The following is a 22,541-nucleotide window of genomic DNA, read 5'->3' as shown; positions in this document are numbered from 1 at the left end:
TGGAAAATAATTTTCTTTACTCTTACGGGTTGTGAGTGATTATTTGAATTCTCAGTCTAAAAGGTCCCAAGTAGTCATTATATGCCACCCCCCACCCCAAGGACTGGACACGTGGGAATGAGCAGAGAGTTGACACAGTCAGGATGTAGGCCAAGTTGAGGTGGCCTTAAGTTGTCAGAACAAGACACTGAGGGAGGCTGTGAAGTCCAGAGGTCTAGAAGCGCAGTCCAGACCGGCCTGTTTTTGTGCAGTTTTTGGAGTTTGGGGAAGGACTAGACCAGATGTTTTCATTCCTGCACAGTATTCATTTTCTTTGTCAAATATTTTAAAATCAGAGTTTAAATTTTGGAATCATTTTAATGTAGGCTTTTCAAAACAGTTTATTCTCCCCGAGAAATAGCCTACTACACAAGATTATAATTCAGAATGACTTTCATGGAGTAAGAGTGAATATTTTCTCCATCCTGAGTTTTGGGGTGCGGTTGAGGTGTGGGTATGTGGGTCAAAGGCATACGTATATTTTATTTTAAAGCTGACAAAAGAAAGCCTTGTGTGTCTTACAGAATTCTCCCTTTATCCATGTGTAAGTGTGATATTTTGTAAGTCAATACTATTATTAAAATAGAAATTCCCAAAAGTAGATAAAGTTTAGGTCTAAAATACATAATTTTGACAACCATTAAAGTGAGAAATAATGTTATTTAGAGGGTCTCTGATGTAATTTGCAATTTCACCTGGCCAAACTGTGGTCTTAGTTTTAAGGTAACATATTTTTTACCTGTAGCCTTAATTATAGATGTGATTACATAATGCTGCTCTCTTGCCTTTTTTGTTTTCAGAGAAGATCTCCATGTAAATCAAGAATTGCTGCAAATGTCTCCGTGTGTCGCAGAGCTGTTCACTGAGCTGTTGTGTCCATTCAGCCCCAACCAGGTTATAGAGATGCTGCCAGGCCTGGAAGAAACCATTCAGGTAAGACCAATGATGTAGAGGAGGCAAGAGTCAGGTTTCCTTAATCATTCACCATTGTATAAATGTGCAAAGGGAGACTCATACTTTAAAGTACCTGCCTAAGTTTGTACCTGGTAAGTGCTAGCGCCTGAGATCAAACTCAGCTACTCTGACTCCATGGTGCACGGTCTCCATTGCTGTGATAAATTTCATCTCCATTTTTTCCAGTAAAATCAGAAACAGCATATGTCCATCATTGTTATTAATCAAGGTTCACAGACATTCTAGCCAACATGATAAATATAGAAAAAGGAATACCGTGAAAATACAAAAAGGAAAAAAATCACGCTCTTACTTGCAGGCACTGACGTTAAGAGAGTCCTGCTGTGCCGGCACCTGCAGGCTTAATGGCGGCCTAGGAGCCTGAGCACAGGCGTTGTCTGGGTCCTCTTTTCCTTGTTTTCTCCTATTTCCAAATGAAAATGATTGTGCTCACACACACACATGCGCGCGCACATACCTACATATATACGCATATACACGTGAACTCTAGTCTACAAGAAGAGGCAGCACATTCCCTGTTTAAAATTTGTTTTTAAGCCTCCATCAAGCCTCCTTTCCTTTGCTGTCCATACTCCTGAAGCGGTAACCTGCATTTTCCACATCCACCTCCTGAACTGCCCACATGCTAACAAAACTTTAATTATGAAATATTTCAAATGTATAGAAGTGTGCAGAGCATCAGATACATGTATACCCCCCAACCCAATTTTATAGATGTGAACACTCTGCTGTACTGGCTTCTATCTTTGTTGTTCCATTGTTTGTTTTAGAAATAAAGCACCCGTTACCTGTCGTGTCCCCCTGAGCTTACCGCCAACCTGAAGGTGGGCAGTTTCTCCTTCCTATCCATGTTTTTTATTTTTCCTATGTGTGTATTTACCTATAGAACACAAAGATACAGTTTTATATATTTTTAAAATTTGCATTAATGGTATTATGCCATATATATCCAAATGCAAATTGTTTTTTATTAATTTTTATCTATTACTTTGTATACAGAATAGTCTGTTGACTGACCACAACGTTTTAAAGTGACTGTACTTCAATTATGAAAGTAAATAAATAAGTAGGTAAGTAAAAGTAGCCCACTGATTGAGCCCTCTGTTTATGTATTTCCTGACTCATAGACCTTCAGGTTGTCTTCAGCCTTTTGCCACCGTAAACTGTGCTACATGGGACAGCTTTGTGCATATGTCCTGTGTACTCATGGGAGGTTTCTCTAAGCAACATACCTTAATATCCCTGGAAGTGGAATTCTTCAGACAATACAGTAGCTTAATTCCACTGGTTTTTGCCAAGTTGATTTCTTATTTGTTTCCATTCTCATCATCGGTGTTTTTAGTTTGCTGTTTTTCCACATCCTTGCAGATTCCTAATACTTAGACTTCTTAAGTCTTCTTTTTAATTTGATAGAGCATGACATGTAGCCCTTGTTGTTTTAGACGTCTTAACTTCCGCCTATGTGATGGTTCTCATTGATGACTTGTGACACTGCATCTCTTTCCATGTGTTTAATGACACTTTGGATTTTCTTTTCCCTGAACTATCTGTTCATATCATTGGCCCATTTTCCTGTTGAGGATTTGCCCTTTGTACTGATTTCTAGAAGTTCTTGGTCATTTCTGGATTTATAATGCTATGTGCTTTTTATGTTGGAGGTGCGTCCTTCCAGGCTGTTATGGCATGTTTTTTAAATTTGTTTTTAGTGACTTCTGTTTCAATTCATCAGTCTTTTCGTTTAAAGTTTAAATTTTATGTGTGTGACTTTATTTCCATTTCTACTTTAATTGCATAAAGGATATCCTCTTATATGAGTTTTATAGTTTAGCTTTTTACATTTTGGCTTTTAACCTATCTGGAATTTATTTTTGTAAACAGGTCAAGAGAGGGATTTATATATATTTTTCCATGTGGATGACTGATGGTCCATATATAATTTTACTGTCCTGTCTTCACTTATTTTTAATGCCACACACCAAACTCCCAAATATACATGGATGTTACTGTAGATTCTGCTCTGTTCTTTTGGTCATTTGTTTTTCCTTAGACTGATACCACAGATCTTAATGAATATAGCTTTAAAAGAAGATTTATTAGTTGAAAAGAAATTCTTCCCTCATCATTCTTTTTCTTTAAAACTCCTTGGCTGTTGTTGGCCTCTTAGTATTTCATATCAATTTAGGAATCACATTGTCACATGTCTTTAAAAATAATTCATTTTCTGGGATTTTGATGAAAAATAGATTAAATTTATAGATGAATTCCAGGAGGGTTGACATTTTATGATACTGTTTTCACATTCAGGAACATGATTGCCTTTTAAAAATGCCTTCTGTGCTCTTTGGTGAGGTTTTATAACTTTGTATTTTACCTGTCTCTTGCATATTTTCTTAAATTTGTTCCCAGATAGTTACACTTGTTGTTAACATTCTGAAAGGAAATTTTTTTAGATGACATGTTTTACTGATCACTGTCGGTGCATGTTACTAAGTGTAGGATGTTGTTTTAGATCTAGCAACCAGGCTGAATTCTTTTTTCATTCAAATAGTGTCTAGATTTTTTTATTACCATAATATTTTCTTAGAGCCATGGTAGTTTGTTTCCTTTCCAATCTTTATGCTTTTTTCATTCTTCTATTAGAGGTCTAGGCGCTCTGGGGTTTTATTGAAAAAAGGCAATGACAGTGTGCACTCTCGTTCCTGATTTAAAAATGAATGTGTCTAACATTTTATATGAAATATGGTTTTTATTGAAGGATTTTGATAGATAATTTTTGTATTAAGCTGCAAAGTTCCATTGCCAGTTTAAGTTAGAGTGTTTTATATTGTTTTTACTTTTGTAAAGACCGGGTTCTGTTATTTTATCAAATACTTTCTCTTTCTCTGTGTATTGAGATGATCACATAATTTTCCTCCTTTGATCTGTTAACCTGTTAATGTGTTATTTGTGCTTCTCTTTTTTCTTATTAAGAAGGGATTATTCTACTTTATTAGTCTATCCAAAGACTAATTGGGTTTTTTCTTAAACCTCTATTGTTTCTTTCTATGACATTCCTTTTTGTACTTCTATTCTTGGTTTTATCTTAGCTTAATTGGCATTTCTTCTTTACTCACTAGATACTCTTAGCTTATGAATTTTTATTGAGACCCATGAGTTAATGTATAGTGGTTTCATCGTCATTTTAATTATTTTGTGTAGAGTTACACTTGTCAATTTCTAGTGTAAATTATTACTGTTTATATGTTTATGTTATCTTTTGTGTAGTGGATACACCTAATTCAGGTGCATAACAACTTTTAAAATAAATAAGTGAAAAAAAAATGAATGACCCTGGTTCAGTTAGAGTCCTAAATGGGCCACTCCAAGACTAGAAAGTCAGATATTTGCACATTATACTATAAAGTAGCATATTCCTGGGGTTTGAATTCAATTTTTATTCTCAAGATTTTTTTTTTCTCTCATTCTTAATAGGACCTCTGACTCGACGAACAGGATTTGTGAAGGTTTATCTTTTCTTTTTTCATACATTACTCAGAAATATCAACTACATGAAGTCACTGCCTGACAATTACAAAAGAAAGAAGATGTTCAGAGTGCCTTAACACAGATGCCACCCACTCCCAGCTCTTACTCTGCCAACAAGGCCTGTCAGGAAGGACCCCAGGAGGGGACGGCAGAGGAGTGACCGACCTTGTGCAGCTGGCCAGCTGGGCCCAGGCAGAACTTCCCAGGATACACGCGGGGGTAAGTCCAGAATGGGCGGTGCTGGCTTCTTGAGGCCAGGAGAGCTCTGCTGCATCCCCGCTCACCTGGGCCAGGAGCTGCCCCCCTCCCATGGGTGTGAGCAGGCGGCACACAGCCAGCACCCTCTCCTGGAGCAGGGCAGGAGACCCCAGGGTCACGAGATTGGGGCCAGTCTTGGGGGTTGACGTGTGAGTACTCCTGCCTCCTCAACGTGGGCTCATCTGAGCCTCGGTTTCCTCACCGTGAAGTGGGGGGAGGGTAACAGTGCTGGCCAGGCCAAGGCAGGATGCAGGGGTCAGTCCAGGCAAAAGCCTGGACCCAGTGGCTCCAGGAGACTGGGTGGGGCGTAAAGGAGGGAGGGAGCTTCCTGGCAGGAGTGCAAGTGGGAGGCTGAAGGGGGCACCCGAGGTGCCCTGTGACAGGGGGCAGGGTGGGAGGGCGCTGCGAGGGCGCAGTTGACTGTCAGTCACAGCCAGAGACCGGGGTCTGTCTCCACCCTCATCCCCCAAAGAACAGGTCATTCTTGATGTGAGGAGGCCAAGATGGGAGGGGTCTCTGCACCCACATGGGCTGAGGTTCAGAGACTGGGGCTGGAGGGAGGCTGTGGGATGGGTAGGATGACTTTTTGTTCTCTGCTCCCCTGTCTTCCATCCCCCTGTCACTGGGTTTGGAGATCCTTCCCTGAAAGATGGGGTTGGGGAGGGGTGAGGTCAGAGAGGCCACAGAGGCCCAGAATGGGAATGACCCCCACGGCCACCACAGGGCTTCCAGTCAGGCCTAGAGCAGGGGGGCTGTGCCAGTTTGTGTCCCCAGATGGGCACAGCCGAGGCCCATGTGGCCTGTGGCCCTGGCCGGGGCTGCCCACTACTCCCACCCAGGCCTAGGTGGGAGAGGTGCCCGGGCCCCTGGCTTCCTGCCCCTCCTGCCCCTGCAGGTGAACACACAGGTGCATAGAGCAGGTGCTTGAGAGCAAAGCCAGGGCCTGTTTCAAGGCCCCAAGCTCGGGGTGGGCACTGCCCCCAGCATGCTCGAGTCCCAGCCTCCCCGTGGGGCTGACAGCCCTCTCTTCTGCTTGCTCTTCCAGCCGCTGCTGGCAGCCCCAGGCCGGCGTCCGGGCCCCGGATGTTAGGAGCCACAGCTGCCCCCTTGGTCGCCTGAAGCCCTCTCTTCCTCCTGCCTCCGCTCAGAGACCTCCGACCTGGCCCACACCTGCCTGTCCAGCCTGCAGAACCCCGGCGGGCCCCCCCCCGCCCAGCAAGGATGAGCCGCCAGGCCGCTGCCCCGGGTGCCCTGTGGATTCTCAGTCTGCTGCTGCTGCTGGGGAGCCAGCCAAGTGCGGCCTCGGGGGCGGACGTGGGTCCCGGGGCCGGGCCGCGACCCGTGCTGGTGCCGGGCACGTTCTTCAGGTACTTCTTGGCGGCTGCCGGGTTCCCCACCAGTGCCTCGCGGTGCTCCTGGACCCTGTGCAACCTGGACCCGCACCACCACGCGCGCTATGTGAAGGTGGGAGAGGCAGCCCCGCCTGCAGCAGCCCGGCCCACGTCCGCATCTGCTAGCTGGACTTCTTCCTGTAACCCGCACGCACCTCCCTGGGCCTGGAGAGCTTTGACGAGGTGCCGAGGCTCTGCGACCCCTCGGGGCCCTTGGGCCTCCTGCAGGCCAGCAAGCAGTTCCTGCAGATGGAGGGGCAGCAGCCGCCCCAGGACGATGACCCAGGGCCCCAGGGCGGGGCCCTCCCACCCCAGCGACTACTTCTCCGTGGAGCACCTGGTCATGGGCAACTGCAACCCCAGCGACATGCCCGGTGGCCCTGAGAGCTGCCTCACCAGCCTGACCCGGGACCAGGGCCGGGATGCGCTCCAGGTGAGTGACCGGCGGGGAGAGGCCCAGGGGGCAGCTCTCTGGGCTGAGGTCAGGGGGGAGAGGGTCTCTGCTTCAGGCCTGCCCTGGCCACCTGTCCCTGCGGGCTGCCTCAGGAAGCCAGTTACACCAAGAAAAGTTCTCTGCAGGCTCACTGAGAGAATAGGGACCTGGGGTGCTTGCCTGTGGCCCCCAGGGCCGGGCGTGGTGCCAGCACACTGGGAGGTGCTTGCTGACCGTTCAGGGAAGGCAGAAGGGAAGGAAGGAAGGAAGGAGGGAGGGAAGGATGGGCCTGGTTTCTCCCTGGATAAGGGAGTTTCTCACTTCTGGCTGGGGGAAAGTCCCTCCTCTTTTGCAGGTAGGACGATTCTGATGGGCCAGCAGGCTGCTGAGGCCCGTGGCCAGGGTCTGCAGGGGTCTCCTGGGACATGGGAGGAAAAATGAGGAGAGTGGGCCGTCTAGAAGTGTGGTCAGGAGATCCAGTTTAGGGTTGCACGTGGTGTGGCTGTGCAAATCCTTATCCAGCAACTAGTTCCCCAGCTCCTGGGAGGTGTTCTGCTCGAGGGACGAGGAGCAGTGAAGAGGCACGAGGAAAGTCCTTTGTGTCGTGGAGCTGCCTTCTGGGGCGGGGGAGGGAGGAGGCAGTAACAGCCAGATATAAGATGCGCGGGATTGAGGAGGTGGGGTCCCTGGTGTTGGAGCTGCATGTGACCCGGAGTCAGCAGCTCACTTGGTCAGAGGGTCGTGTGCAAGATTGCGGGAGAGGTGCGGACAAGCCCTGTGGATGTCAGAGACAAAGGCGGGGGTGCACGTGTGCTGGGCAGGTCCCAGCAGGGAGGGGCTGGGGCTCGGTTCACCTTTTTAATAGTTTGGTTTCCTTGGTGAGAGGGGCACCTGCACAGGAGGGCACGATCAGTGGGCTAGGACACTGGGCAGGGCTCCATGGCGGCAGGGCAGGCGGAGGGCCTTGCAGGCACTTGGAGGGGAGACCCTCTTGTAGGACACCGAGTGAGTCAAGGGAGGCTGGGGCCATAGCCAGGGCAGGGAGGGTGGCAGGGGCCAGGCTGGGCTTCTATGCTGGCTGGTCATTGTGGGCCAGGTGATGTGGGCCAGGGCTCTTAGCCTCTCCTGAGCTAGTGGGGCTGATGGAGTCCACAGAATAGCAACCGTTGAGGCCCAGAGTAAGCTAAGTGGGGTTACAGAGGAAGCCGGTTATCCTGGACCTGATTCTGTTCGTAGCCCCAAGCCGAGGAGCAGGAGAGGAGGGAAGAGGTGGCCAGATCCCTGGGAAGGGGGGCAGGTGTGGTGTCCAGGAAACCAACCAAAAAACCCACCTTCCATCAGTGTCTCAGGGCCCCCAGTGCTGGGGCGGGAGAACGGGAGGGCAGATTGTGGGGCTGGGCAACGTGGAGGCCAGCTCCCCCCACCTCCCCGGGCAGCTCCCCCTCCTTCCCCCAGGCTGGGGTGCTGGTTGGAGTGGTCCTTGGCACATGCGGAGGACGTGAATGGAGCAGGGTATGGAGGGCTTCTCTGAGGAGCAGAGATGCAGGGCAGTGGCAGGTTGGGGAGGTGAGAGGGTGCAGGAGCTGTCCGTGCTGGCAGCCTGGGCCCCTGCCCAGCTCTGCCCCGGGATCCAGCCAGAAGAGGCAGCGTGGACCAGTTCCGTGGTGCTCAGACTAACAGTGGGACCACCTTCTGGCCAGCAGAGCCTGCCCCAATGCCCAGGGGGTGGAGCAGTTCAAGTTCTAGAGGACGATCCCCGCTGTGGAGTCCCAGGGCTCCAAGGAACCTTGTTTGAGAACCTCATGGGTGGGCTCTTCTGCGCATCTTCTGGTCCCAAGAGCAGCTGAAATCTCTGTCCAGAGCCTCAGTCCTAGGGGTGTGGCTGCCTGATGGGGCTTTGCCCTCACCTTCCCCTAAACTTGAGCTATAATTACTCCCTGGGAATATTTTAAATAGAAGAAGTGTTTTATAATGAGCACATAAAGACTTCATTTTGATTTTGATACTGAAATGCATTTACTTTGTGCAGTTAACAAAGGTGTCATCCAGGGTCTTTTTAGTTTGTTCTTTTTAATCTTCTTTATTATATAGTTTTCCTGTTTTTAAATGTTAGTGATCTTTTTGGAAACATATCTTGTCCTGATAACTCCAAGGGTACCCTTGAGATGGCACAATGAATGTTAACATTGAATATTAGTAAATTAGAAGCTTTATAGATCATATTATGGATTTAGAGACTTAAATATAACATCTCTTAGTGATAATCTTAAAAAATATCTTACTGATAAACTCTGTACTTCCAAAAATTATTTCATCTAATTGAGATATTTGAGATTGCATGTTAGGTCCCCAAAATCCTTTCTAAAACTATTTTATCATTATTATGTTAATTTTGATAACTATTGGAAAGTTTTAAAAAATTAGTTGGGATACAAAGAAAAAATTGGAGTCTACACGCATTTTCATTGCTCTGCAGTAGCCTTATATGTGTGTAACTGGACACTCTGTAAAACTACAATCTTTAAAGGCTGCATTAGGTTCTAGTCTAACTAGGTCCCACTAGATGTTTGACCATTCTTCCACTGTAATCTGGTAAACTCCAGTTTGAATGACTGAGCAGATGATGGAGAAATTTTGCAAAGTTGGGAAAAGTGGGATGAGGATGAAGGATTTAGTTGTGGTTCAAAGAGCTTGTGACACCTGTGTGTCCTGTGGCTGGAAGCACTGGGTTTGATATGGGATTCTGGCCTCTTTGGAGATGGCCAATGTTGAGGTCCAGGTGGGGTCGCTGAGGAGGGTTCCAGAAGGCAGGCAGCTTCCCCTTCAGGTGTCCCACAATTTTATATGTCATCTCAATGCATTTCATCAGGTTATACTTGATGTGTTCATTTCTCCCATGCTGTTTTAGGGAAGAAAGGTAAAACTTTGTGTATCTCCGCAGTGTCATGTCTGAAACGGTCTCCAGTCACACTTGGTGGCCACAGTTTGGACGGGGAAGCTGGTGTGGACAACTGTTCGACTCAGCAGCTTTGCTGGGGTCACACCCGCCCGCTGTACTAAAGTGCCGCACGGCCCTGTGGGAAACTCCCACTGGCGCTGCCTAGCTCCCCTTTGTCTCCCAGATGTTGGAGGTTAAAACTCCCCGGTGGCTCTCTGAAAATGAGTATCTTTTTTTCTGCTGACTTTGTGTTGTCAGGGTTTGTTACTGTGAATAAAGGACACCATTAGTGAACGTTCAAGTGTTACCAACATTGAACATTCCTAGTGGAAAAAAAGGGACAAATGAGCTATGTTTACTTATTTTGATTCGTGCCTTCACTGTTTTTCTCTTGTGGTTTAAGAATATGTAAACAGACAAGAAAAGAAACAAACCAGAATTGGAGGCGCCCACATGTCTTTTGTCCTCCTGCTGTATTTCCCGTCATATTTCTCAGAATCTGGTTTAGACCTAATTGTTTCAGTTGAAGCAAGTGCCACATGAAAGACTTAGCAGCTGGTCCCAGGAATGATCTGGACGTGGTGCTGATGTGCCTGGTCCTGGGGGTCTTGTGGTGGAACTTTGGTGGAAGTGCTGTGCCTGTTATGACCAAAGAACTACTCCCTTGTGGTCCTTGGAAGGTAGCAGAAGGAAGTAACTGGAGCATAACATGTGCCACTTTGTCTCCCAGTAGAAAGCAGAAGACGAGGATCCTTCTCTCTCACCCAATAACACCAGAAGTTTCTCACCTTCAAAGTTCGGATCAGTGACTCAGGATCTGCTGGTCTGGGCATCAGTGTCAAAGGAAAGCAGCCTAAAGAGAATCACACAGACCTGGGGATCTTCATCAAGTCCATTATTAACAGAGGAACAGCATCTAAAGTAAGCAGGTATCAACTTTATCGAGTACTCATGAACCAAGATGTTTAGTTACAACCCAGTGTTGAAAACACATAAGCTGTAGGGAAGAAACCTGGCCTCTACCCTCTTAGATGTGGTATCTGTGGCCTGTGAATTAAACTGACAAAAGACAGATTCATGGGAGGGAAAATTCACTGATTTTATCTATGTTAATATTTCCAATTTTATGGGTATGGGGGCGCCATAAAGAAGCAGTGAAACCCTAAAGAAGCGCTTAGCCTCAGAAGCTTCTGGACCAATTTCGCAAATGATGATGCAGGGTGGAGTGGTGATCAGACAAAGAAAGGAGGTTTGGGCTTCCAGGGCACGCACTGTGGGATGGCAGGTACATGAGGGAAACGGGTGGCAGAGAAGGTTTCCATGTAAGGCTTGTTTGCCTGGATGCGTCTCAGTGCCATCTCCATCTTTGCTGGTGAGGGTTACTCTTCCCCCAGCTCTGGGAGAGTGGAGGGGACACCTCCACGAGGCGGGCTCCAAGGGGGAGCAGAGGCTTCCTCTTGTGATTGCCAGGTCTCAGTTACCTTCCACTCAAAATAACCCCAATGCCAACATGGTGTGTTTTGTGGCAGCGTGTTCTGACAGCCCCAACACTTACGTGTTTTCCACAATCGAACAACCAGGGACATCACAGCACTCTCTCACGTGGGCGTGGCACTCAGGCCTTCAGCTTACCATTTTTTAAACTATTTTTTAAAAATTGAAGTCTAGCTGATTTACCATGTTGTGTTACTTTCTGGTGTGCAGCGTGGTGATTCAGTCATACACATACATACATACTCTCTTCCATATTCTTTTCCATTCTGTTATTACAAGGTATTGAATATAGTTGCCCCTGCTGTACAGTAGGACCTTGTTCATCTGTCTTATCTATAGTGTGTGTTTGTGCCTCACAAAACTCACAGCCCTTGGTCATTCTGGGGCAATGGAGATTGTCTGTGCAGACTTAGCACAGGTCCAGGCACAGAGCTGCCCACAGGAAAGGTTCATCTCTTCCCTCCCCCTCCTTCCTGGGGGTCATGCAGCCTGTTTCCCAGCCTGGGGAAAATTTCCTGGCTGGCTGTGAAGGGGGCTCTCCTCCCCAGCTGGCTAATAGCCTGGAGCTTTCACACATCTTGGGTTGTAAATACCCTCTCTGGGTGTCTCTGGAAGGAGGAAAGTAATCACTTTGTGTCCTGTGAATCAGTCTGCTGTTCTGGTAAACAGAGTATGATAATGACTTATTTACAAACGTGTGAATGACTGAAGTAGACACAGGGGCCACTTACACAGCAGCATGCTGCTGTTCAATTGGGCATAATCCATTCATATTAAAGCCATCCCCCCTTTTTTTCCTTTTTAAAAATTTTTTTAATTAAAGAAAGCAACTTCTTTTATTACAGACTCTTTCACAGCACTGATTGTCTCCTGTCTTCTTCCCAGGATGGAGGCTGCAGGTGAATGATCAGCTGATGATGGTGAACGGGGAGTCCCTGCCGGGCAAGAACAACCAGGTTGCCATGGAGACCCTCCTCAGGCCCATGTCCACTGAAGGGAACACGCGGGGCGTGATCCAGCTCATCGTGGCCTGGAGGATCAGCAAGGACAGTGAGGTAAGAGGGACAGGGGCAGACGGCATCCCCAAGTGGGAGCAGGACCAAGCTCTGTCCTGATGTGGGCACAGAGTGCCCAGTCCAGGGGGCTCTGCGTTCTGCACAGGCTGCTGTGCTGTCAGTGTGCTGTGTCTGGCGCTCGGTTCTGGGATGCACACGGCCCCAAGTGTGCACTCGCAGGTGTGTTGCCTCCTCTGCAGACAACACTGGGGTCGGTCTGAAAGCACTGCGGCCGGGTCCCCATCTTGAAGAAGGGCCGCCCCTTCCTGCTCGAGCTGACAGTTCTCTTCTGGTGGGCAGTGTTCCAGGAGGGAGGGACATGGACACAGTGGCCTCTCAGTCCCTGGCTTTTCTAGAGTGGGTGCCTCCTGCAGAGCCCCTCTCACGGAGGGGGAGAGTTGGGAAGTTGTCAGAAGTGTAATCCTCCCCACTCTGGCCCTCCCTGTCACCCTTTCTCCTCCACTACAGGACTGAGTCCACCTGTAGTGGTGTCTCCTGCCCGATGCTCCAGTGGGGAATCCATGCGCGCTGCCATCTGGGATGTGGGAGGAGGGGAGGGACATAGCCTCTCTGAAGGGGATGGGCTTCTGTGTCCCAGAAAGTAGAACCATACAAAGTAGAGGCATACTTTTTTGTATAGCGGGTGTTTCAAAATTGTGTATTTGTTAATTTATATTAGAACCTGAACAAGTCTTTTCAGAAATCTGCCATAAAGTCTGTGCCATTTAGAGGAACCAGGTGGGGCCTGCTTGTTGAAAGTGTAAAGTTTGTAGTTTGTGTTTTTACTGATACTCAACTCCCCACATTTCGAAATCAGCTTGGCGGAAAGGACCAGCAAACCCTAGAAACTGAAAATTATATCTAAACTGCTTAGGTGTTTTTCTTAATTTTAAAATCTGTGTTTAGTAGCAAAAGCAAGCTTTTCCGGTTGTGGTGATGGCTCACCCGATCCCAAGATACAATCAGATTTGCAACAGAAACATGCGCTTGAACTCAAAGGGTAATCAGTGGAGAGGCCACCAGTTTTTGAAAGCTTATTGACCATTGACTTATTTTTTTATTGTTTTTACTTTTGAAATGGAGAATGAATTAATGGTAATTAACAAATTAATTTCCACAACAACAAGGGAGCAGTGTAACCTTAACTAAAAACTGCACAGTAGAAGACAAGGGGAAATAAAACATTCACTTTCAAATGATAAATATAAATGCTGATCTCTGAGTATACTACTGGATTGATTTCCTTGAGTCATGATTTTCATTGGTTTCCAGATCATTCACTAATTTTAATGTAAGTCCCACAAAGAGCTCTGTGACCAGTTCTCCCTAAGACATTACAAGACACAGTGTTCCTTACTAGGTCTTTTCCCAAAACTGAGTAATTTTGTTACTGCATGACAGGTCAATAAATCAGGAGATGAGATGTTGGGGCAAGGAATAGTGACTTTATTTGGAAAGCCGAAACACCGAGAAGATGGCAGACTAGTATCTTGGAGTAACCATCCTGCTCCAGACAGAATACAGGCTCCTTTTATACAGAAAAAAAAAAAAAAAAAAAAGGAGGTAGTGGGGTTCATTGTTGCAAACTTCTTGCTGTAGGAATGCTTTATTCTTGCAGCCCTCCATGTGGCTCAGGCCATGGTGTCCCTGTAAACCCCCAACAAAACAAAGGTTTTTCTCTATTTTGCAACTTGCCATCTCCACCTTAGTGCAGAAGTGTTGACATCCTTAAAGGTCAGAGCCCGGAAAACAGGCTCTCCTGTCTATCTCAGGCTAAAGGCAACGTTGTTTCCCAAAAGGTGCAGAGCTGGCAAGGCTAAGCCTAGAAAGCAAGGCACAGTGGTTAAAATTAAAGGAACAGACCCAATATAAAGTCAGATTTGTTCTTTATTACAATTTCAGCAGATGTTCACTGAGCATCTACTACATTCAGGAAATATATTAGATCCTGGAGATCTGGTGGTGAATACAGCAGACAGGGCTTCCTCTTTAAGTATTCTGCTGGACAGCAGATCACATCCTTATCTCTAAAAGCCAACTAAAATTTCTAACACCTTCTCAAGGTTTTCTTTCAGAGAAAACCATTGAATGTGAGGGGAGTGGATCTTAAAATGTGAGGCATGGACTGGAGGTCAGCATCCTGACTTCAGATGAGCATCCTTGTCCGCAAACCTGCACCAGCCTGGAGTTGTAATAGAAAAGAGCAAATCTGACTTCGTATTGTATATGTTCCTTTTCCTTTAACCCTGTGCCCTGTTTTCTAGGCTTAGTCTCACTAGCTCTGCAGCTTTTGTAAAACAATGTTGCCTTTAGCCTGAAGTATACAGGGCAGCCTATTCTCAGGGCTCTGACCTTTAAGGATATGAACACTTCTGCACTCCTGTAAAGATAACAAGTTGCAGAATAGGGAATAACCTTTGTTTTGTTGGAGGTTTTACAGGGGCACCATAACCTGACCCACAGGGACAGCTGCAAAGGATTCCAAAAACAAAGAATTCCTGCAGCAAGAAGTTTGTGGCAACCAAGCACACTCCCTCTCCTTTTTAGTAGAAAAGGAGCCTGAAGCCTGAGTTGAGGAGGGTAGTTCTCCAAGACGTTAGTCTGCCACCTTCTCAGTCTGCAGACTCTCCTAATAAAGTCACTGTTCCTTGCCCCAATACTTCATCTCCTGATTTATTGGCCTGTCCTGCAGTGAGCAGAACAAGTTTGGACTTGATAACAGTGATCTGGTTCCCTGTCACCCTGGGAAACAGCTGGCGTTGGGGTCCCCCTGCAGTGGCTCTGGAACTCATTCGGGTCTGCATGTGGGTTTATGTAGATGAAAATGGTTTAAGTAAGGGAACACTTAAAAAGAGAAGAGCATAATGATTTTGAAGTTCATGCTAATTAAGTACCAAGATCTGAAAAAAGTATTCGGTGTCTAACTATTTATTAAGCTAGGAGCCCAAAGCCTCCAAGTCAAGTCTCGCCATTTCCAGGACGGCAACTGTAAAAGCCTGCAGTAAACCCTACCGCAGTGCTTGCTGGGAAGACAAAATAAGGTTATGTATGAGGAAGTGATTAAAAATTATAGAGCACCATAGGAATACGAAGTTTAGCTGCTACTGCTGTGATTGTCTGGGTCATCCACAAGGCTCTGGATTTTCAGTATGCTCTGTTGTGGGATATTGCATTTGAATAAAGATGAATTTGAGACAGAAAGTAACACATGTGCTACCACTTAAACACACTGAGATTCACATTCACTTGCCCTAATCGCCAGCACAAAGGCAGCCTCAAAGTCCACTTAGTTTCTTAAGTGAAGATGGAAATTAAATGGGACTTGTCACAGCTCATAAAGCTCAATTCTACATTAAAATATTGCCTGAAGAAGGAAAGCCTCAAGGCATAGTTCTTTTTTGACAGGGAAAAGATGGTAATAAGGCCTTGAGATCCAAAGGAAAACAAAATGAAGGAACAATCTCCCTTTGGTTTATAATGCATATAATTGTACCCAGAACATTTTTGGTTTAAAAATAATTCATTGCATAAATGCATATATATTTCCAAAGCGTTACCAGCATTCAAGGGCTGTTTCCACATGACAGAATTTCTAAAATATGTGTCCTTTGACCAAGATGAGCCTTAATGTTCCCCTCAGCTGGACTAACCTTTAGAAAGATTTCTCCTGACTACAGGCCCTTGACCTCTTATTTCTTAGAGCATATGCTTCAGAAAATTTGGAATTGCACATTCTTTCTCTGCTCTTTTGAGATGCAAATCTTCTATAATCCTGGAGTGTCTTTCTCAGGGCCCTGGGACTGGCCCTCTGAAATGTAACCATTAAGGAAGGGAGCCCCTGGTCTCTGGGAGAGCTGGGACCTAACTGCAGCAAGAGGGACTTAGTAACCGCAGCAGCCTGGTCACCCAGGCCAGCTCCCCACCAGCAGCCCTCAGCGCTTTCCCGCTAGTTCACCATAGCACTTAAAAACCCTCTCACCTTTTGTTCTGGAAGAGCGGAATTCAGTTTCTCTCTTCTACTGCAATAGCTTGAATCTCTATTGCAAAAGTCCTGAGTCAGGTCTTCCTTAGCTGTTCATCTGGTGCAGTTTTCCTTTGACCCTTCTTTCTAAGGTGGGCATTTTGCTTCTTGGTTGAAAGCCCACTGGGGACAGAGCTAAGCATTACCGCTACTTGGCTAAGTGGTTATTTGACACAACTCTCAAATATAAGAACTGTTACCCAATGGTGGCAATATGCAACTAATCCTATTTCTCTAAGAAAACCACAATTTACAAAGTTAAAATAAAAATTCCACTAATACCCCGCGTATCTAAACATCTTAGCCTATCATGTGTAGCAGAGCTCAGTCCTACCTGTTCAAAGATGTTCTTTCCAGCATCTTCATCCTGCCCAATGTCTTCACTAGTCCACTAGTGATATCTTCCTTTGCATCCCTACCTCTCAGTTTGCCATTCTGTCCTGAGATTCACTTTCTCCTCCTCCAGCTTGGGTCTTCTCACACGCATTAGACAACCTTTCTTATTTATTCCAGCTCTTGTTGTCTTTCCTCACCTACTCTCATGTGCTTGTGTTCTGCACCACGAAATTCAGCAGTTCTTTGAATCTGGGACCTGTTTGTACCACATCTGTTTCAGGAGCAATGCATACGAGAAATGAACTTGTAGTAAGTAGGTTGGTAACACTGGGTTGTCAGCTAATAACAGTAATAATTATGAGAGTATGAAATCTAACATGAACTTATTTCATATCTCACTTAATCTCTTTAATAAACCTATGACATGGGTATTTTTATTACACCCATTTCTCAGATTAAATAACTTTCAGATTAAATAACTTGCCTGATTCCCTTTCACTCCATCCAGCCCAGCACTAAACAATGGCTAATCTACTTTTTGTCTCTATCAATTTGCCTATTTTGGACATTTCATGTACAGTAGAATCACATTATATGTGATGTACTGTGACTATCTTTCACTTAGCAGAGTGATTTCGAGGTTCATCTGTGTTGTAACATGTCAAACTTCACATTTCACTCCTGTTTATTGCTGTATAGTATTCCATTATATGACTATACCACATTTTAAAATCCATTTATCGGTTGATGGACATTTGGGGTGTTTCCAAATTCTGGCTATTATGCTACTATAAACATTCATGTACAAATTTTTGTGTGGGCATATGTTTTCATCTCTTTTGCATATGCGTCTAGTGGAATTGCTCGGTCATATGGTAACTCTATGTTCAACAACTTTAAAAACTGCCAAAGAGTTTTCCAAAGTGGCTGCACCATTTTACATTCTCAGCAGCAGTATAAGAGGGTTCCAATTTCTCCATATGCTTGTCAACACTTGTGACCTGACTTTCGGATTATAATTATCATCATAGGTGTGAAATAGTATCTTATTATGGTTTTAATTTGTGTTTCCTGTTATATAAGTATGCCAAGTACCTTTTCTTGTACTTATTGGTCATTTGTATATCTTCTTTGAATAAATGGAATATCATTTTTATTGGGTTATTTGTCTTTTTTGAGTTACAAGATTTCATTACACATTCTAGATAAAAGTCCGTTATGACATACTCGATTTGCTAATATTTTATCCCATTCTGGGATTTGTCTTTTTGCTTTGTTAACTACATTCTGTGGCGCATAAAAAGTCTGAATTTTGATGGAGTTCAATTTACTTATTATTTGCTCTTGTTGCTTGTGTGTTTGGTGTCATATCTAAGAATCAACTGTCAAATCCGACGTCGTGAAGGTACATCCCTATGTTTTCTTCTAACAGTTCTATAATTTTAACACTTACATTTAGATTTTGGATCTATTTCATATTAACTTTGCATATGATGTTAGCTAAGGATCTAACCTCATTGGTTTGCATGTGGCCACCCACTTGTCCCAGTGCCATTTTTGAATAGACCCTCCTTTGACTGAATTGTCTTGTAATCGTCTCAAAATCAGTTAACCTTAGATGCATGGGTTTATTTCTATTTTGGTGATCTACGTATCTATCTTTATGCCAGCCCCACACTGTCTTGATTACTGTTGCTTTGTAGGAAGTTCAGAAAATGAGGAATATGAATCTTCTTACTTTGTTCTTCTTCCAAATCTGCTTTGGTTCTTCTGTGTCCTTTTAAATTCCAGACAGATTTGGGGGTCAGTTATTCATTTCTTCAAAAAAGGCCTTTCAGATTTTGACAGAGTTTAAAGTAAATATTGCCATCTTAACAATGTTGAATTTTCTCAACATGCTTTCCACTTACTTAGATCTTTAATGTCTTTCAGAAATTTATCAGAATCTAAGTTTAGGGTATACGTTTTGCCCTCACTTTGTTAAATTTATTCCTAAGTACTATTCCTTTTGATACTATTGTATGGAATTGTTTTCCTAATTTCATTTCACAAGAGATGTCTCTTGCCTGAGTATTCATAAGAGTATCACACATAAGTCTTTGAAAGATTTTGCTTAGGAAGCATTATTTTAGCTGTCTTTTTATGTTTTGAAAGCAGACAAGAGCAGGATTTCAAGAAACCCAGATAGGAATACTATAACAAGGCATGCCTGCCAAATTTCACAAGTCAGTTTTTGGCTGAGACCACTGTAATAAAGACAGGTTTCCAAGAGAAAAACAAGCAGAAGTTTATTAACATGTACACCTCATGTATATATGGGAGATACCCAAGGAAAATGAGTAATTCAAAGAGACAATTTAGAATTCCAGCTTTTACAGCATCTTCAACAAAGGATAAATTTGTGGAGAAATGACAGGACAGCAGAAAGAAGGTTCAGGCCTCCAGGGGTTGAAATAAAGGTTGTTTAGTTAAGTTTCTTATGCAGATTCTTCTGGTTCCAAAACTCAGAAGGGTAGAAAGAAAATTATTTGTCCTCCCGTGTAGAGCCCAGGAAGATAGAGGAAAAAACTTTTTCCCCTTATGGGAAAATGGGGTGTCTAATGGTGTGATTAACTTTTGTCCTTTTTGGTAGAAATGGGAGAAGGAATGGCTGTTAAAATGTATGTCCTGCTTTTAAGCAAATAGGGGAAGGTGGGAGCTCTTCTTTTATCCTCAGCTCAAAAGAATTCTTATGCCCAAATCATACATCTGGGAGTGGCACATCCTGCTACACTTCAGTTCAAAAGCTGACTATGAAATAAGCAACAAAGCAAATTAACAGGAGAATAGATTCACAACTTTATCATTTTTAATATTGCATACACAAGGAGTTTCATAGGAAAAAAAGAAAAGTACCTCCTCAGAAGGGGTGAGATTTGAGAGCTTATATACCACCTTAATAGGGGAAGGGAATGGGGGGATGTGGGAACTCTAGGGGAGAATAAAACTTTTTTTGAAAGAAAAACGGGCCTTTTCTAAAGCCTTTTTGTTTATTTTGCTTTCTTTAACTTTGCTGCAGAAGCTTTATTGTTTCCATTTGGGCCGCGGCTCGGGCGGGGCTCCAGGGTGGTTACAAGCTGCCTGGTGGCTGCAGGCAGAAAGGCTCAAGCAGCCCGGGAAACGCAGAGGCGCCCCTCAAAGGCCCCGGAGCTCCCGAGGCTCCAGTCCTGCTGAGGATGAGCCTTTGGAAGAGATACTCGCTCTGCCCACCCTGGGGTCAGCAGGCTGAGAGTTCACTCAGATAGTTGCCCACCTGGAGGATGCCTTCCACCGGCTCGCCTAGGCGGCCGCTGCGGGAAGCCGCGGGAGGGCGCGGGGCCGGGCGGCCGCTCCAGGAAGCCGCGGGGAGGGCGCGGGGCCGGGCGGCCGCTCCAGGAAGCCGCGGGGAGGGCGCGGGGCCGGGCGGCTCCCGCAGAGCCGCGGGGAGAGCGCGGGGCCGGGCGGCCGCTGCGGGAAGCCGCGGGGAGGGCGCGGTGCCGGGCGGCCGCTCCGGGATGCCGCGGGGAAGGCGCGGGGCCGGGCGACTCCCGCAGAGCCGCGGGGAGGGCGCGGGGCCGGGCGGCCGCTCCGGGAAGCCGCGGGGAGGGCGCGGGGCCGGGCGGCCGCTCCGGGAAGCCGCGGGGAGGGCGCGGGGCCGGGCGGCTCCCGCAGAGCCGCGGGGAGGGCGCGGGGCCGGGCGGCCGCTCCGGGATGCCGCGGGGAGGGCGCGGGGCCGGGCGGCCGCTCCAGGAAGCCGCGGGGAGGGCGCGGGGCCGGGCGGCCGCTCCGGGAAGCCGCGGGGAGGGCGCGGGGCCGGGCGGCCGCTCCGGGAAGCCGCGGGGAGGGCGCGGGGCCGGGCGACTCCCGCAGAGCCGCGGGGAGGGCGCGGAGCCGGGCGGCCGCTCCGGGATGCCGCGGGGAGGGCGCGGGGCCGGGCGGCCGCTTCGGGAAGCCGCGGGGAGGGCGCGGGGCCGGGCGGCTCCCGCAGAGCCGCGGGGAGGGCGCGGGGCCGGGCGGCCGCTCCGGGATGCCGCCGGAGGGGGCGGGGCCTGGATAGACGGTAGGGGCGGCGGCTCTGGAGACGCCCGAGCTCACCGTGGCTCTCAAGGCTCGGCCGCGGGAAGGGGCGATGGGAACCACCGAGTTTTAGCCCGAAGTCCCGGTCACCCCTCGGTTCGCCCCCGCACACGCCCCCCCTCCCCGCCCTTGCTCCCGGAGTTCGCTCTCCCGTCGCCGTCGCGTCGTCTTGTACCCAATGCCCGTCTCCTCCTTTCTCCTTTCCTCTCGTGTTCCCGTTGAAGAAGATATATCGCAGCTTCATTACACATACTACCTTTCAATACGTGTATGCACTGTAATTTTTTTCACAAAATTCTTTTTCCTTTTACCTCATCTTCTAAATCAGAGAATGTTTTAAAAGTGAGAAAAATAGAATCCATGTATTTAAATTCTACCCTTAACCATTTCATGTGGTAATTACGATTTTAAAAATTGACATGTTTTGATGAGTCATACGCACTTTGGTTTTGTTTCCAAATAATCACATTAAAAATTTTTTCACAGATATATTCAAGTGAATAATGTATACTTTCTAGGAAATAAAGTTTGAATCCACTTATCTCACTATGCTGAAGAATTTATTATTTAGTGTCAATTTAATTAAAAGTCACAATGTTGATGTAAGTCAGAAAGTAGGGATTTAAATTAGATGCTGTCATAAATTGCAAGATAATTTCCCTTCAGTCAACTTTGCTGTTTTTAAATCACTTTTTCATTTCATAAATGGTACAGATACTTATCATAAATACCTTTTAATGATAATTCTCTGCAAATAGAATACACATATGTATATCTGTATTTGTATCTGTATCTATATACATCTGTAGTTAAATATTGCTCCTGCAAAGTGACATCCCACTACCAAGAAAAAAGACCTCAAAAATACTTTTTATAGTCAAAAAGAATATACTCTCTCATGGTATCTGTTCAACTCAATCTGTGTCTTGCCATTTTAATAGGAAAATAAAATCATTACAATAATCTCATTTTATGAGTTCATTTTCGATCCCCTTGGCAATGAGACCAAAATAGTTAAAATGTATTTTTTGGAAGAAAGACTATAAATATTATTTTAAATGAAATCTCAATATTTTAAGTACATCCAGGACTGTTCTAGTTGAAGGAATTAGTTCATCATAGTTGTACATGTTCATTTTCCTACACAATTTTTTAAAGAAATATGATTAGAATTTACCCAGCATAAATTATTTGTTCTCATTACTTGCTACTTTTGGTGGCTGATGTATCTCAATAAATCAACAGTTATGTAGCTTTAAAAATTCTAATGTTCTGATTGCATGTAAATGATTAATATATTGTGATTTATCTACAATATTTAGATTAAATATAAAATATCTTGATTAGGTATTTCTTATTAAAATAATACCAGGACTATTAATAAGAATGCTTAAGTAAATGCATTTGGAGAGTATGCTCACTGACATTTGAAAAGGATGTTTCCTAATATAAATGCAAACAGCAGACAGTTTTAAATGCCTTTTTGAAAAGCAATATTAATAATCTGAGATTTAATTTTTTACTTGTTATCTCTTATGATCATACTTTTATTGAGAATACAGAATTAATCTGAGAAAGTGAGAGTTAGTACAAGTGTAAAGAGTGTGGAGTTGTACTGTTTTTATTTTTATCTAAAAAATATATTGCTTTAGTCTTTACACTTTATTATGTAAAAACCAAACATCTTGGAAAATCAGGAGAGGATAAAAATCCTTATATAATATTTTTCTGGTAGTATAAAATATTACCTGACCAAATTTGAATTATGTATTAGAATTTATTTTTAATAATTCTAGCTTAAACCTTTATTTAGCTCACAAACAATTCATTTCAACCACCCAGTCAAGACGTTTCCCCAGAAGTAATGCTAGAAATAATCAAGACGTGCAAGCTCAGGTTTGTTTTCAGAGATGTTCTTCAGAGTGTTATTTAAACTAATAGTCAATAATATAGAAATGTTTGACTTAAGTGTTGCGTATAT

General features: G+C 45.3%; 2 protein-coding genes across 4 annotated transcripts in view; both read left to right on the top strand.

The window, feature by feature from the left end:
• The first annotated feature begins 5,881 nt into the window (after positions 1-5,881).
• Positions 5,882-12,137, top strand: LOC140696302 (adhesion G protein-coupled receptor B1-like). Of its 3 annotated transcripts, none has more exons than XM_072960718.1 (3): positions 5,882-6,621; positions 10,293-10,480; positions 11,939-12,137. In XM_072960718.1, the coding sequence occupies exons 1-3, from the start codon at positions 6,019-6,021 to the stop codon at positions 11,958-11,960; spliced, it is 813 nt and encodes a 270-aa protein (XP_072816819.1). In that variant the 5' UTR covers positions 5,882-6,018; the 3' UTR covers positions 11,961-12,137. The 3 variants fall into 3 exon arrangements, with proteins under 3 accessions (XP_072816819.1, XP_072816820.1, XP_072816821.1); XM_072960719.1 differs by having other exon boundaries at positions 10,293-10,488; positions 11,939-12,075; XM_072960720.1 differs by lacking the exon at positions 11,939-12,137 and having other exon boundaries at positions 10,290-10,426.
• Positions 12,085-22,541, top strand: part of LOC140696301 (ankyrin repeat domain-containing protein 26-like) — a 52,639-nt gene continuing 42,182 nt past the window's right edge. Inside the window, exon 1 of the mRNA XM_072960717.1 lies at positions 12,085-12,108. The gene's annotated coding sequence lies outside the window, so the exon portion shown is untranslated. The remainder of the gene's footprint in view (positions 12,109-22,541) is intronic.

Source organism: Vicugna pacos, chromosome 5, assembly GCF_048564905.1.
Source record: "Vicugna pacos chromosome 5, VicPac4, whole genome shotgun sequence".
NCBI lineage: Eukaryota > Metazoa > Chordata > Mammalia > Artiodactyla > Camelidae > Vicugna > Vicugna pacos.
Note: the sequence above shows the minus strand (reverse complement) of the source record. Positions and strands in the feature narration are given on the sequence as shown.

What these genes read in the sequence shown, in the direction of transcription:
- LOC140696302 (XM_072960718.1), top strand. Translation starts at nt 6,019, where the DNA reads ATGAGCCGCCAGGCCGCTGCCCCGGGTGCCCTGTGGATTCTCAGTCTG. An exon ending in AGGGCCGGGATGCGCTCCAG is followed by an intron (nt 6,622 to 10,292) that starts GTGAGTGACCGG and finishes GTCTCCCAGTAG; the next exon opens with AAAGCAGAAGACGAGGATCC. An exon ending in ACAGAGGAACAGCATCTAAA is followed by an intron (nt 10,481 to 11,938) that starts GTAAGCAGGTAT and finishes TCTTCTTCCCAG; the next exon opens with GATGGAGGCTGCAGGTGAAT.